The following is a 16,524-nucleotide window of genomic DNA, read 5'->3' as shown; positions in this document are numbered from 1 at the left end:
GTCTGTTGTTCTAGAAACTGCATCCTTTTAGTTATTTGGTACCAAACATCCGACCCATAGGGTTAGGGTTAGGATTGTAATTACTCCACAGTGTCCATTATGTGTATGCCGCACCATTGAGAACCACTCATCTACAGCATCTTCATTGCGGGTTTGTCTAACGATTGTTAAGAATTATATAATGATCAAAACTTAATAAAATGATGAATTGATAAAAAGTAAACCAGTTTGGAAATGATGGACAGACTGACAATTTTGAAAAGTCCATCCAGATAGGCGCCTAGAAAGAGTACAATTCTGGGGAAAAAATGGATGTATGGAAGGGATCCCCAACTCCAGTCCTGGAGGGCCGCAGTAGCTGCAGGTTTTGATTCCAATCCTTTTCTTAATTGGTGACCTTTTCTCTGAATTGCTTCATTTTCTTTCCTTCAATGGCACCCAAACAGAAATGAAATGTGACGTGAGTGAGTCAACAGAAGGCCAACTAAGTCAGGGCCTCAAACGCCAACCAATTTCACTCCAACCAGCTGCTTCATTAGACGCCGATTCTTGTTGTTAATTAAACTCGTTCTTTAATTCCATGGCTTGTTGCTGCTCTCATTGTGCAATAAGCAGACATTTCGAAATTGTCGATTTTCTCTTTTCTAAGAACACTGTTAAAATGTTTGGGGGACCTGAGCAGATCAGCATTCCTGAAACCGTCACTTTTCTTTATTTTCAGACTAGACAAAGAGCCCGTTTCGACAACGTAAGATGAAACGGGCACGAGTGGAATAGTATAATATATAATAAGTATAAGCACCACAAACCTGATATAGGTGTATTGAATGAATGCGTAATTAGGCCTTGAGCTGTAGTCGAAATCGCCTTTCAGGCCTCTAGAGCTTTAATCGAAGTCACCTTTCTCTTTGAATTTTTGCGGCCGTAAATCCGCCGCCTCCCGTGATGTTGGGGTTGGATGTCGGTCAAAGTCACCTTTCTCTTTGAATTTTCTCGGCCGTAGTCGCCTTTCTCTTTGAATTCTCGCGGCCGTAAATCCACCGCCTGCTGTGATGTCTGTCTCGTAAGGTTTTTCGGGAAGCTGCGCAGAAGGCGACTGCGCGTTCGGCTTCGGACATGCACAGAAGGTGACGTGCACAGAAAGCGACTGCGCATTCGGCTTCGGACAGACCTGAGTGAGTGAGTGGTTGGGGTTGGACGTCGGTCGAAGTCGCCTTTCTCTTTCAATTTTCACGGCCGTAGTCGCCTTTATCTTTGAACTTTCACGGCCGTAAATCTGCCGCCTGCCGTGATGTCGGTCTCGTAAGGTTTTTTGGGCAGCTGTGCAGAAGGCAACTGCGCTTTCGGCTTCGGACATGCGCAGAAGGCGACGTGCGCAGAAGGCGACTGCGCATTCGGCTTCGGACAGACGTGAGTGAGTGGTTGGGGTTGGATGTTGGTCGAAGTCGCCTTTCTCTTTGAATTTTCACGGCCGTAGTTGCCTTTCTCTTTGAATTTTCGCGGCCGTAAATCCGCCACCTGCCGCGATGTCGGTCTTGTAAGGTTTTTCGGACAGCTGCGCAGAAGGCGACTGCGCATTCGGCTTCGGACAGACCTGAGTGAGTGAGTGGTTGGGGTTGGATGTTGGTCGAAGTCGCCTTTCTCTTTGAATTTTCGCGGCCGTAAATCCGGCACCTGCCGTGATGTCGGTCTTGTAAGGTTTTTCGGGCAGCTGTGCAGAAGGCGACTGCGCATTCAGCTTCGGACATGCGCAGAAGGCGACGTGCGCAGAAGGCGACTGCTCATTCAGCTTCGGACAGACGTGAGTGAGTGAGTGAGTGAGTGAGTGAGTGAGTGAGTGAGTGAGTGAGTGAGTGAGTGAGTGAGTGAGTGAGTGAGTGAGTGAGTGAGTGAGTGAGGAGACTGGCGAATTATATATTAAGATATTGTATGATGGACACAGTTTGCTGGTCATGTTTTGTATCTCAAGATTGTTTGGATGCTAATTAAGCAGAAAAGAAACAGTTAAGGGGTCTGAGTGTCCAAGAGCAAGTCAAGTAAAATGAATTCAAAAGACGTTAATTAGCAGCAAAAAGCAGGTCGCTAATTAAGAAAAGGGTTAGAATGAAAACCTGCAGCCACTGCGGCCCTCCAGGACCAGAGTTGGGGACCCTGATGTATGGTGACTCAGCTGGGATCATCTTATTGTTTTAGCCATCTCCTTTATGCCTTCTGTGCTCCGCGTAGCTTCATTCTTGTTCAAGAGCAGTTTTGGAGGAAATAAATCTTTTTCTTTTTTATAAGATTCTGTGTTTGACCTAATATCTAGCTGGGGTTTGACGGTATACAATACAATTTATTTAATCAAATTTAATTAATGAATTATTATTGATTTAATATTTTAATTATTTAATTTAATTTATTTAATACACAACATAATTTATTTTTGTATAGCCCAAAATCACACAAGGAGTGGCCACATTGGGCTTTAAGAGGCCCTGCCTTTTGACAGCCCCCCAGCCTCTCAAAGAAGACAAGGAAAACCTCCCAAAATAGAAGAAACCTTAGGAAAGGCAGTTCAAAGAGAGACCCCTTTCCAGGTAGGGCGTTGGGCGTGCAGTGGGTGTCAAAAAAAGGGGATCAATACAATACAATACACAGGACATAACACAAGTAATCCTCAATATGATATAATAGTGCGGTATACCCCGTCGGGAGGGCATTTTTCAGGACTTTCAAGTCATAAACGTTACATTGCACCCTTCATACTATAAATGAACCTTCTCGTTATATGGTTCCATCAGCATCATCACAAAACACTTTTGATTACAGACACACTTTTACAGATCCTGACAATAATCCGTTTCATCATCCACGCCGTATTTTACTCACATCATCTTTCTTTAAAAGGTGCCCTTCATGGAAGACAACTGTTCAAATTAAGTCTTTGAGCTGCAAACCCTGAAGTGGTGGATTCAAATCCCACTTCTGACACCATAACCAACCCACTTCACCTGCTTGAGTTCCAATTGGAAAAACAAAAAAACACAATGTAACTACTGTAATTGTATCTTAAATGTCTTAAGTCACCTTGGACTAATAATTCTGACCTTCCAAGAGCTGCACAATCATCCACTGCCTGCCAAAGAAAAAAGCAACTGATCTGATTTAGAAGAGATGGTGCCCCCTCAGACTGGCACACCTACCAACCGCTGATCTTGAAGAGCCAAGACGTACCCTTTGACTGCGCAAAAATGGCATCCACATGTTGTCCAGCAGCTCTCGCCGATAGCGTTTGGAGAAGGAGCCGGCGTAGGAGACGAACGCAGCGGTGAGCAGGACGTCGCCACACAGTGTCTTCCCTTGTTCGTGGTACTGCGCCACAGAGTGTACCCAGCGGATGTTCTCTGACTGAGACAGAAAGCACTTGGTTAGGAACAAGATGTATAGTGCAAAAACCCAACAGTTCATTAACTCCACTAATGGCGTGGCAGCCATGCATTTCATTATAAGACAGGAGCCATTTCAGGAGGTAACATATGCAAATAAGGTGGGGGCATTAATCAATCTTTATTCTATACAGTGCCTTTAAAAGTGCATGGTGTTAGAAATCACATTAGGACCATGGGGGCACTCTTTGGTATCCTTTCTGGAGGCAGTTGTGGTTAATTGTGCCCTAAAACAAATAAAAAAAAAAGATGGCACAGAAATTCTGGTTTTGTTACCATTTAGGAGCTGCTGAGTGGCACAATGGGGGTGGTATTGAATGGGCATTGTTGGCATGCTGGTGGGGGGGCAGGCAAAATGCAGGAAAAGTGGGCTGACAAGTCAGCATTTGAATAACTGATTAAAGGAAACTATCATGGGCAGGAGTGGGCAGCGGTCAATGCCCCACATACAGAAGGTAACGCTGTGAATATGTGATGGACCTGGCCGGCTGGGCACTCAGCATTCTTTGTCAGTTACACTCTGATTCTTGATCATGTCATTGTCATATTTACTTAATTATACAGTGGACTGAAATACTATTCCGACCCCTTCACTTTCCGCAAAACACATTACTGTGTGGCGGATTTCATTTTAAATAGATAGATTGGCCATTTTTGCCAATCAATCTACACTCAATAACAAATCATGACAAAGTGGGGACAAATTTATGATGAATCTCAATCGTAGAAGTATTCAGGGCCCTTAATTCAGTACTTTGCAGGCACTCCTTGGGCAGCAACCCCAGCATTGAATCTTCTTGGTTAAGTCTGTACAAGTGTTGCACACTTGGATTTTGCATTTAGTTTTTCCCATTCTTCTTAGCAGACCCTCTCAAGCTCCATTCGATTGGAGGGGAAGCATCTGTACACTCCATCTGCAGGTCTCTCTACAACTGTTCTATGGGGTCGAAGTCCAGGCTTTGGATGGACCACTCAAGGATAGTCACACTCTAGTGTGGTCTTGGCGGTTTGGTTTGGGTCATTGTCGTGCTGAAAGTTAAACCGTCGTCCAGTGTCTGAGGTCTCATGTACTCTGGCCAAGGGTTTCTTCAAGGACCTTGTTGTGGTATGAAATTTTGCATATAAGTTGATAAATATTTTATATGTCTTTATTTGTAACTTGGATAATGTAATATAATATTAGTGTTTCATTGTTGAGAAGTGCCTCATAGTTAGGAGACCTGGGTTATCTTCCCGGGTCCTCCCTGCGTGGAGTTTGCATGTTCTCCCCGTGTCTGTGTGGGTTTCCTCCCACAGTCCAAAGACGTGCAGGTTAGGTGCATTGGCGATTCTAAATTGTCCCGAGTGTATGCTTGGTGTGTGTGGGTGTGTGCCCTGCGGTGGGCTGGCGCCCTGCCCAGGGTTTGTTTCCTGCCTTGAGCCCTGTGTTGGCTGGGATTGGCTCCAGCAGACCCCCGTGACCCTGTAGTTAGGATATAGCGGGTTGGATAATGGATGGATGGATTGTTGAGTAACTTTCATAATTAAAGAACCCAACTGTCTTTAGGACTGAGTGTAGAATTTTATGACAGGGTCAGAAGTGAAGGGCCTTAAAACCAGTTTGGCAAGTGATGGATTCTCTGCAGGACTCTCTCAATCAACCCCCACAGGAAAGCATCAAGCATCAGCTGAACAAATGATTTTAGGGGCAGGTGTGAAAAGTATTGTGTGCTCCCATTGGTCAAAGTATGGCTGTTTGGGATTGGCTTGAATCAGAGACCATTCTGTAGCATGACTCCCCATTGGTGTAAGGATTTGGACTGAGAATGTTTAAATTTGGCTGCTTTACCCCTCCCTCTCTCTTTCTCACACACCATCATGATGAAGGAGCATCTCACACAGAAGTCTACACTGAGAAGCACAACTCGGCAGCCATATTGAGAGAGGCATGCGGCCTGTTCTGAAGAAAGCTGACCACAAATGAGGACTTAACTAGAGGCATTTAATCCTTAAACCGCCACATACTCGGGGGGTAATGCACCCCCCAGATGGCAAATACTTTTTTTGCTGTACTTTTTAAGGAAACGTCACAATTTACCAAGAAAAAGTGAAATTTTAATGGAACGCATATGTTTTTTCATGCAAAGAGCATCACAATGGTATCCTTCAATAAGGGCGCGTAAATAAAGGCAAGCTTCAAAAGGGCGACCTCAATTGGGAGCAGCAAATAAAGGCAAATGCAACAAAATTATTACAGAAAATTTATTAGATAAAGGCAATGATTGAACGTAGATTATGTGCAATGCCACATAGATATTCGAGATGCGGTCTATTAGCATAATCAAGGACAATTGATTTAATTCGCTCCGAAGTGTCTCTGTAGGTATTCCTTGGCCTTGGAAAAGTTGCTCGTTGTTTGATGTCCACTATTGCTTTCCTTGTTTCGATCTTCGCCACATCTGGAATATGGTTGTGCGTAGATGGTCTCTTGACGAATAATCCATTTTTGGTATAACAGCGAGACAAACATTTTCCAATCCTATATTCAGTGCATTTCCAGATGTGTTTCCCGTTGACAGTTTTCTCCTTTCTGAATGTGTAGCCTTCGACTACGAGTAGATCTGCACCTTTGTTGCTCTTCACATATTCCAGAGCCATTTGAACTAAATTATCTACGAACGCCTTTATTCGCCGCGCTCAATTGAGGTCGCCCTTTTGAAGCTCGCCTTTACTTACGCGGGCCTTTATTCGTTGCGCCCAATTGAGGTCGCCCTTTTGAAGCTCGCCTTTTTGTGCACGCCCTTATTGAATAGAGCCCATCACAATTGCTTCAACACTGATCATTTTACACACTGCAGATGAACTGTAAAAACTATAAAAAAACTACTGCAACAATCTATTATTATATGCACAAGGTGCAACTGACGCCATTGATGAAATTCAGTAAATCACCAAGCCAACTGTGCTTGAACTGGCAGCAGGCAAGCACACAGAGGCCAACGCTGATGCTTAGCTAAGCTAGTAGTCTAGTGCAGCGGCTGAATATCATGGACAGTGATGCTGATTCACTAGAGGGCGCCAGTGGCCATGAGCTGGCTGCTCAGCGAATGGACGGCACTGACTGATCAGCTCTGGCATGCTGGCCAATTGTACTGGGAGCCAACTTGTAATGGCCGACCCCTTACCCAGCCGGAAGCTACACCTCCAAGACCTGTGGCCTGGATAATTTACTGAGGTTAAATCTAACTATCAAGCTGTACCTCTAATAAATTAAACTTTTCCCCCACAATCGACGGTGTAAATATAAGCACACAGCAGATATGTAAAATTAAACTTATTGATTGTATTAAATGAAATAAATATGCAAAATAAATAAATAGAAATATATATATATAAATATAAATATCCCACCACCACAGCAACAACGTGACACCACCATATATAAATACAACAAACCCTGCCTCCTGTAACATATAACAAATAACGAACAACAACAATGAATGATATACGGAATGAATGATCGAAATTTGAGTCCGGTTATAAAAACTGTCCTGAATACGGATGACTGAACTAGAGATAAATGAGTTGTTTGATTTTCCCGGCAATAGGAGCAACCTCACCGTGATTCCTCGGCGTGTGGTAGATGACGTTCCGACCCCGGGGTCTCTGCAGTTGAGGGATGGAAGACAGTCCGGCAAAATGAAAAACAAACTGGTGCGAAGGCGCGATGTGAAAAAACAGCAAGTAAGTTGAATCCGTGGTTGAAAAAATGGTCTCCTCTCTCCTTCTCTCCTCTCTCCTCCTCATTACTTAAATAGTCCTGTGACGGCTGTAATTGATTAATAGTGAACAGGTGTTTTCCAGGTTTGGGGTTGCGGTCTCCTTCCATCATCCGTCCCCCTTTACAGGGACGGCATTTACTGATACACACGTAAACAGCAAACGGGACAATGGAAACAAGACGCACTCAGTACTAATATTTGATAACACTATAAACTATGTAGCCCCGCTACAAACTATAGCCGGTTACGGCGTTCAACGAATGTACGTCGCTGAAGATACTCGGGTCTGGCGTGGTGGCAAATTGCATTGGGAATTGCAGCGGTTTAAGGGTTAAAGTAACTAACAAGTCTGTGTGCTGCCTGAAACTACACATCAGCATTTATCAGGGTGTGTGGTTGCCAATATTCAAATGTACTTTGCTTATTGTTATTATTTTATGAAAATGATCAATAATACATTATTTAAATTGTAACTTAACTCCTCCTTTTACTTGATGTAATCGCCTGAGGGAGGATGGGGAGAAGTTATAAAGTACAATACCTTATAAACAGTGGTAAGTCTACGCGATTTGAGGCCTTCTGTCAAAGGCTTTACAAGAAAGAATATAAAATGAGAAAGCAGAGTAATAGAGAACTCTACCAAGACAAAACAGACCTCTCTGTATGTGGCTGCGTTTATTCTACCCTCAGTTCTGGCCAGTCTCCCTGTCACTGAGAAGAACCCCATAGCGTAATGCTGCCACCATCATATTTCACCATATGCAGATGAAGAGTAGTGCAGTCTCTACCAGGCATGGTGTTTGGTGGTCTAGAACCAAAAAGGTCAAATTTTGTCTCACCCTTATCCTCTCAAAGTCCAAGTGTTCCATCAAAAGCCTTTCAATCAAGTGTGGCTTCTGTCTAACCCCTCTGTCATAATCACCTGATCAAGATGGCTGTCCTTCCCACAGGTTCTCCCATTTCAGCAGTGGACACCTAAAGCTCTGTGCCCACCGGAGTCTTGGCCACCTTCCTGACCAAGGTACTTCTTGCCTGGTGACTCAGTTTGGCCATACAGAGAACTCTAAGACAAGGTCCTGGTGGTTCCAGATTTCTTCCATTTCAGGATTATTAAGGCCACTGTGCTCCTGGGAACACTGAAAGCTTTAGAAATTGTTACGTCACCTTGCCCCGATATGCTGTACTGTCAGGTGTTACTGCAAATTATGGCCTTAACAAATGAGCAAAGATTTTTTCACCATATTTTAGGACAATCCCAAAACATATGTCTTAGTGAGGCCGGCACTATATTTATTATTCAAATACATCTCGCCTGAAGAATGGGCCTGAGTTGCCTCGAAAGCTTACATACTGCATTTTAATTTTTTTATTTAGCTAATAAAAGGTTTAATTTTGCTCAACTTCCCACTATATCCATAATGGCTAACCCTCATACTACACCAAGAAGCAAAGTTTTCCACTGCTTTCTCTCATTCCCCCTTATCAATACACTCCATAAGTGCAGAATCATCAGAGAATTTCTTCTACTGACATGACCTGGTGTTATATACTGTATATAGTCTGAGGTGTATGGAGAGAAGAGAAAAGGAGACAAGACTACCGTATTTCCCCAACAAAAGGCCATGGCTTATACATTAATTTTACAAAATGCGTGTTGGATGCAGCTTGCTTAAATGGGGTGGCCTATCTAAAAACATTCAATAAAAGTATAATTTAGTGCACAAAAAGACGACATACTCAAATGATTTGTTGAATTTAAATGTACTGTTTACTTCAAAAAATAAGATAGTGACGATGTTCATAGATACGGTTAAAATAACTAAGTCCACAGTTTGAAAAGAATATGAATTGTCCAGTAGACAAAAAAATTATGTCAATTAATAATGACGCCATCATCAATGGTTCAGTGATCACGTGGCACTGCTGCATCTAGCCTCTTCTTCACATTCGTCTCTTTCAGGTTCGTTGCTACAATGTAAAAATTTTACTTTTTCAGGGCTTTGCTAAATTACATCCTAGTATATAATACAAGCTAGGAACAAAGCAAAATTTAACAGACATAAAAGGAACGAAAGTTTATTGTTGGCTGGGAAAAGACAAGTTTTTAATTTTCGTTTGAACAACTGGAGGGTGGGGGTACTGCAGTACAGCAATGTCAATCATCTGTCTACACGTAAATTCATCAGAATAAATTAGGCTTATCTTTCTTCAACTCCTTCAAAATCAGATCCGTAATCATTGTCGTCACTGCCGAACAACTCATATTGCAACCTGTGATGCTTTGCTGTCACTGATGTCAGACACGCTTTCGTCACTGGTATCGCTTTCAGATATTGCAGACGTTGCTTGTGCTGCTGGTAGGCTTGTAGGTGGAGGAAGGATTCCGGCTTTGTGAAAACCATTTTGTATGCCTTCTGGTTTCACGTTGTTCCACACCGAAATAATCCATTCACACGCTTGACTGTACAGTACGTCGCTGCCGGCCAGACGGAGTGAATGTATGCTCACTATCCGTCATCCATTTTTCCCACTCGATCCTCAAAAGGCTTTTAAATGCATGATTGACAGTAATATCAAGTGGCTGCAGTTTGTATGTAAGTCCACCAGGTATTATAGTGACGTGACCACCAACCTTGTTCACTGCCTTCTGAACACTATCCATCAGATGAGCAGACACAGAGTCGAAAATTAGCAAGGACTTCTTCTTGTTAAAAAAAATCAGGCTCCAGGGCGCCTTCTGTAGCATTTGTCCACCCATTCCACCATAACGTCTTCATTCATCCATCCCTTCTTGTTCACTGAGACCTCCATACCCTTGGGTAGTTTTTCCTGTGACATTGCCACCCTCTTAAAAATCATGAAAGGCTTCAGCTTTTTGCCACTTGCCGTGCAAGCTAGAACAACCATAAAACGTGTCCGCTCGTGACCTGTGGTAGTTACTGATATGGTCTTTTTACCAACCTTATCGACAGTGCATGTTGATGGAATGTCCTTCTGCATCGGGACCTTGTCCATGTTGATGATGTCATCCAGTGTTAGTTTCAGTGTCACGATTTCCTTGCCGACAAACTCTCTAAAACTGTCAAGTTTCTTCTCCCAGTCATCTGGCAGTGTCTGTCCCACAGTCGTTCTGGCTCAGATTGATAGACCATTTTGTTTCATGAAGTGAGAAACCCAATTATGACCCCCTTTGAAGTCTTCAATTGCCATTTCAGTTGCCATTCCTCGTGCCTTCAATTTGATGACTATTGTCGAAACTATCCGATTGTTCTCATGCTGCGCGAGAATCCAATCTTTAAGTCGCTTCTCCAAGTTTGGCCATTTTGCTTCCCTTATACACCATGCACGCCTACGTGATGGAAGCACGCGCAAAACTTCCTCATCTTTCCACCAGTTTCTCACTTGTTTTTCATCTACTTCAAAGTGGCGTCCAGCTGCACGATTGCCATTTTCTTTCGCAAAAGCAATGACCTGGAGCTTAAATTCTGCAGCATAGGATTTGCGTTGCGGCATGATATCAGTAAGTGCAAAATGTTATCAATTTAGTTGTTCACGCTCAACTATAATGTCACTATATAGTTGCAAATGCCTACAGAGGCGTGCCAAATTAGATGCTTTTACTTCAGATTGGTAAATTCAGTAACACCGTGGCTAATAACATGGGGCGGTTTATCTTAGAGTTTTAAAATATAAATGAGCATTTTCTGCGGCTTACAGAATGGGGCAGCCTCCAGTGTGGGGCAGATTTCGTTGGAGATTTACGGCATATACTGAGGAAGGGGCCTGAGTTGCCTTGAATATTGCATGCTTGCATATCGTAATCTTTCTAGTTAGCCAATAAAACGGGTCATTTTGCTTAACTTCTCACTACATCTGTAATGGCTAACACGGTACAACACCCTGGTACTTCGGATATTGTTGAAAAGTCAAAACCGCCATTATTAACGAATAACGGATTATAGGTGATACGAATAATTTAGAGTGCCTTATGATACACAATGTTTTTCATCTTGCCATCAGAAACAAGAACGTGTAAATTCTTTCCTACTCTGGAACAGGTAACGCATAGCTGGCCGTGTGAACACCGTGGTTCTTCGAGGTAAACTCCAGTAACTTTAAGTGATTGTCCTTGCTCTTTATTTATCACAAATGTAAGACATATTTTAAATTGAAGTCATTTGAATTCGAAAGGGAGCTTCTTGGAAATCAGAGGTATACGTGGAGTGAAATCGTCCTCTCCCTTTCTGATTCCGGTTAGAATAACAGCCTCGATTACGTGTGGCTGAGGTGACAGTGTTGCCACATTTCTCACAACCTTGATATGTCCTTTATTTCCGAATTAAATTAGAATTTTCCTCAATTTTTCTAATTAACCCTTTTGGCCCTGGATTTTCTGCTTTTGTGATATTACCGAAGGCAGCACTTTCTCCATCCTTCTAGACTTTGGAGAGTACCTTAACATCATTATTCAGAAGTGAAATTGGTCTGTATGATGCACATTGTAATAAGTTCTTATTTTGTTTAGGAAAGACGGTGATTAATGCTTTGCGAAAAGTTTGAGGTAGAATTTTATTGTCTCCAGTCTTCTGTAAATGTTGCTAATAAAAGGGGAGCTAGCTGAGTGGAGAATTTCTTATAAAATTCAGCAGGGTAGCCACCAGGGCCTGCTGCTTTCCCACACTGGATTTTCTGTTTTTATTCTACCTTTGGGTTGTTTTGGAAGCTCAAAAATGAAAAAACAAAAAAAAAAATTATCACTATTATTGTACAATAGCTGCCAAATACTTCAGTCTTCTTGAGGAAATAAAATTGAAAGTAGAGCTACTTACTATGTGGTGCGCACAGTCCGGAAGCGTCCATTTTCACTTCCGTGTTTCACAGACTGTATGCCAGTCTCTCCAGTCTGTGTTAATAGTAGCACGCCCGGTACCAGCGGCTCTACAAAAATGGCTGCATATTTATGTACTATTAATAGGATGTCAGGGCCAAAAAGGTGAAAATTAATTTAATTTTTTGAATAATCATCAAAACTGTAGCTTTTAGATATTTACTCTTTCTGTCACTTGGTGAACAGGTTGTGACCAGCAACTCTTAATATCACCGAATTCTGATAGGGTTCCTCGCACCATCGCCCTGTGCTTCATGCCTCTTATGTACATAATACTGCCATCTTTGACACTTGTTTTGTACAGCGTTTAGAAAGTGGCCCACCAAAATCCTCCTGCCATGGTTGCCCATTTCCTTTACCTTCAAAGGTCTGGTGAACTCTGTGAAGTTTAGGGGAAGCAGAAGCCAGCCAAGGCCTTAGGAGGATGAGGTGTATCAAAACAAAGAGGGCAGTGGCCAGCGGTAAAACCGTCTTCCTTAACAATACGAGGGGCTCAGCCTTCGGAGCTTTGTATTGGTTCTTTGGAGGCCACAGAGGGGAGCCACCTCGGCCTGCTGGTGCTGCCAGGTGCCCCCATTCACATTATTATGCAGCGCTTTTCGCTTCTGGGTCCTTTTAAACCAATGAAACTGGAAAAGGTCAGGCAACGTTTCCACTATCATGGTATAAATGAATGGTAATCTCTTTTTTTTCAGCTCATCAGCTCCTTTGAGGAGAGCGCAGCTTATTGTCAGATCAGCCGGGCCTGACAAAAGGCTGCTAGCCGCGGACCGCTTCATTAAGCTGCCCTAAAGGGTCTCACCTCCAGACCTTTCACTAATCTATTGGCCAGCTCAATAGTCTTGTTAGTTCTGTTCACTTCATCTTGACAGCGGAGTTTTTCACTCGTTGCTTTTTCAAAGGCAGCTGTTAAGGTGGCCAGGCTGGCGTCGAGTTCCTTGGAAAAGAAAAGAGAGAAAAATAATGAAAGGGTGCATTTAACTTTCATGGCTCAGACATGCAGGTGTGCGAAACAAATGTTAAGCCGCTCATGAGTAAAATCCCCAGGTGCCACGCTGTCTCGCTCCTAACAGCCTGTGCGTGTAGATGACACCTTTACGTGAACAGCTGGCATGGTGGCACAGTGCTTAGACGATGCACAAGGGTTTGCTGCATGACGGTCACGTTTTTGATTTGCCTGGACTGCTCCATAGTGGACATTCTGAAGGAAGAAGGGCAGCTATAAAGGTTCAGGCATCACCCCCCCACACCATTTTTCACATTTATATGAGGGACATTCAAAAAGTCTTCACACTTTTATTTAACTCTATTTATTAAGAATTTCAAAAACAAATGACATCACTTTTCTACATGGTCACCTTCGTTTACGATACAATTTTCCCAGCGTCGTACCACTTTTTAATGCCCAATTACTACTCCTCCCACCTTCACCAGTTCCAATGAAAATACAAAAGTACAGAAACTTTTTAAATGTCCCTCGTATATATATTAAATTTTTAGCATATGAAAGTTAATTTTTCTAACTGGTGGCAGGTAGTTGTATGACATACAGTGTGGAAAGGGTGGGCACCGGGTGTTAGGTCATGTAATGCAATATGGGCATCTTGGACATTGTGTAATGAAGAGCAAGACATGGACATGCGTCCCAAGAGGGATGGACCCTCTTCCCTGTCTCAGCCGGGAGGTTGGCATGGTGTGCCAGCATGGATGGACTGGCATCCCAGTAGAGTTGGACAAAAGACACTTACCTGGCTAGGACCTAGGGGAAGCAGTATGCGCCCGCATTCCCTCATTTCTGCTAGGTGACAGGACCCCTCGAGCAGTGCACCCTTGCAAATACCCATAGTCCCATTGGGCAGCCCTGCTGGGTTCCATGGGTGCCACTAGTGAAAGATGCAGGGAGGGACTGTTCCTACTTTGGGAGGCACTCACCTGACCTGGAAGCACTTCCTTTGGGCAATCTCCTGGCACTGGAAGTACCCCCGGGGGTTTGGCATAAAACGGGCTTCCTCATGTCACTCGGGAAGTCAGAGTCAAGAGGAAGAGGACAAGGAGTGAAGGAAGGAGTGAGGAATGGAACAGAACAGAACAGAAAAGAAAGACAGGTGATTATGAGATCTGTAGGAAAGGTAATATGATTATTAAAAAAAAACATTTATTTGAACCAAGAATTGAAGCTGGTGTAATTGTGTCTGACCTTTCGGGGTCTGCGATGCCCTTCTTGTGGCCTTAGTCGTCATTGATTGACTGGCACCTTGGCTAACATGGATGCCATTTCCTTGCAATGGATGGTCTCTGCCAGGAGGTTGGCATCGAGGGCCAGTGTGAGCAAAGATCTAGCACGACTGGCTTGTCAACAGGGAGGGACGAGGGAGACTCTTACCCAGGTGGGAGGCCAGCATGAATGCTCTTAGATCTGCTTCAGGTGCCACTCTTTCCTCTGTCGTTATCCTTCTTGACCTCTCAGCACTGTTAACTTACCTCAATAAAATGGTGGTACTGCTTTGAACTCGTTCAAGTCCCACCTTCCTGGTCTAACTCCCCATCTTCTCCAAGGGTCAGCATTGGCTCCACTTCTCTTTTCACTCTACATTCCCTTCTTAGGCAGTGTTATTTCTTCTCATGGCTTCTCCTACCACCTCCGTGCTGATGATGCATTTCTCTCATTTTCCTCTTACAGCCCACAGGTTTCAGCCAAGATCTCCAGCACTCTCTCTCTCTTCCATCTTCCATCTAGATGAGTGCTCATCGTCCTTAAACTTAACCTTTCAAAGTCTGATGTCTTGTACTTGCCTTCTGATTCTCCTCATTTGTCAGATTTGTCACTAAGCATTGCTCTTGAAGAGGTCACCCTTTCACCAGCAGTCTCTTGATGTGACTCTGGACTGCGCACTTTCAATCATCCAATGTTATTTCTTCAGTGGCTGAATCATGTCGTTTCTTTCTACATAACGGTCAGAAGATCCGACCCTTCCTCACTAATTATGACACAGAACTCCTAGTTCAGGTACTGCTTATCTCTCCCTCTCTAGGCTGGTCTATCGCAATTATCTCCTGGTGGGACTTCCTTCAACTGCGACCCATCGTCTCCAGCTGTTTGCCTGCCGTTCTCTGTTCCTCATTTCATTCCTCCTACTCCACCTCTGCTTTGGCCTCTTTGCTGGTTTCCTGTTGCTGTCTTGCCTTGACCTGCAGTTGCTCCTCAACATCTCCAGTCTTTGGTCTCTCCATACGGCTCTTCAAGATGTCTCTGGTCTGCCTCTGCCTGTCTGCTGACCATACCTCCTCCTGCCACATGTGCCAAGACTGGACAATGTTTTCATGAAACATTTTGAAACTGATGAGTGTCTCCTCTACAGGACAGCTGCTGTTGTACCGATAAAGATTGTGACGTTTGTCTTAGTCTAGGGGCAGATATAATTACATAGCAGTAGAAGGATGACTCCATCTTGCTCGGTTTTTTACTTTGTTCTCTTTTGCGTCTGATGCTTTCATCTTCTAATCACTCTTATATGTATTATAACTTGCTTTTGTCTGTGCCACATGGGATGGATGGGCATCCCAAACAGGAGAAGGGAATGTTCCTTACCCGGATGGGAGGCCCCAAGTGGACGGACAGGCGTCCCACCTGAAAGAGAGATATGCGCTGTGCCTGAACAAAACTCCCCATGGGGATGGACGGACATCCTGGATGAAGGGTAGAAAGGTTCCTTACCTGGGCAGGAGGCCCCAAGTGGACGGACAGGTGTCCCAGCTGAAAGAGAGAAAGGTGCCGTACCTGAACAAGACATCCCAGATGAAGGGCAGGAAGATTCCTTACCCAGGTGGGAATATTCAGATAAATGGACAAATGTCCCGACTGGAAATATGCGTAGCACCAGAAAAGGAGGTCAGGGAAGGACTGTTTTCTGGAGGATGTTTATTCCCCCCAGTCACTAGATGGCAGCAGCCCTCAATACCGGATTCAGGAGCCAGCAGGGAATGCTGGGAATTGTAGTTCGTGGGTGCTGGAAGAGGGCACTGCAAGGAGGTACACTCCCTACTCATATGTGGGACTTCTGTGTGACCCAAAAGTGCTTCCAGTGGACAAACATCCCTGGTACCGGAAGTACTCCGGGGCTCTCAACAAAGGGAACCGCACTCCCTTGTCAAGGCGAGTCGGAGCTGAGAGGAAGGAAGGCAACACTCAACTGCGATGGAGAGAGGAGAGGTGACTGAGTGGGAGACGACTTGTGCTTGTGTATAGAAGGTACTTTGTAATTAAGCACTCATTTATTTGAGCCCGGCTTTGTCCTGGTGTATTCACGTTGGGGTTTGGGGCTCTCTGGCAACTCCTACCCTTCACACTTTGTAAGTGTCTGCTAAATAATAATAATAAAAATAAGAAGAAGAAGAAAAAGAGGATTCAGCTGAACAACCAAATGGTTATCAGAATCACAGAGATGGG

General features: G+C 43.9%; 1 protein-coding gene across 1 annotated transcript in view; it reads right to left on the bottom strand.

The window, feature by feature from the left end:
* Positions 1-16,524, bottom strand: part of dnah9l (dynein, axonemal, heavy polypeptide 9 like) — a 514,436-nt gene that overhangs the window by 137,798 nt on the left and 360,114 nt on the right. The window contains exons 50-51 of the mRNA XM_051930607.1: positions 12,880-13,014; positions 3,217-3,390 (exon numbers count right to left, since the gene is read on the bottom strand). Coding sequence (XP_051786567.1) covers positions 3,217-3,390; positions 12,880-13,014 — 309 coding nt within the window. The remainder of the gene's footprint in view (positions 1-3,216; positions 3,391-12,879; positions 13,015-16,524) is intronic.

The sequence above is a fragment of the Erpetoichthys calabaricus genome, chromosome 8 (genome assembly GCF_900747795.2).
Source record: "Erpetoichthys calabaricus chromosome 8, fErpCal1.3, whole genome shotgun sequence".
Taxonomy (NCBI): Eukaryota; Metazoa; Chordata; class Cladistia; order Polypteriformes; family Polypteridae; genus Erpetoichthys; species Erpetoichthys calabaricus.
This window is presented reverse-complemented; position numbering and strand designations above follow the sequence as displayed.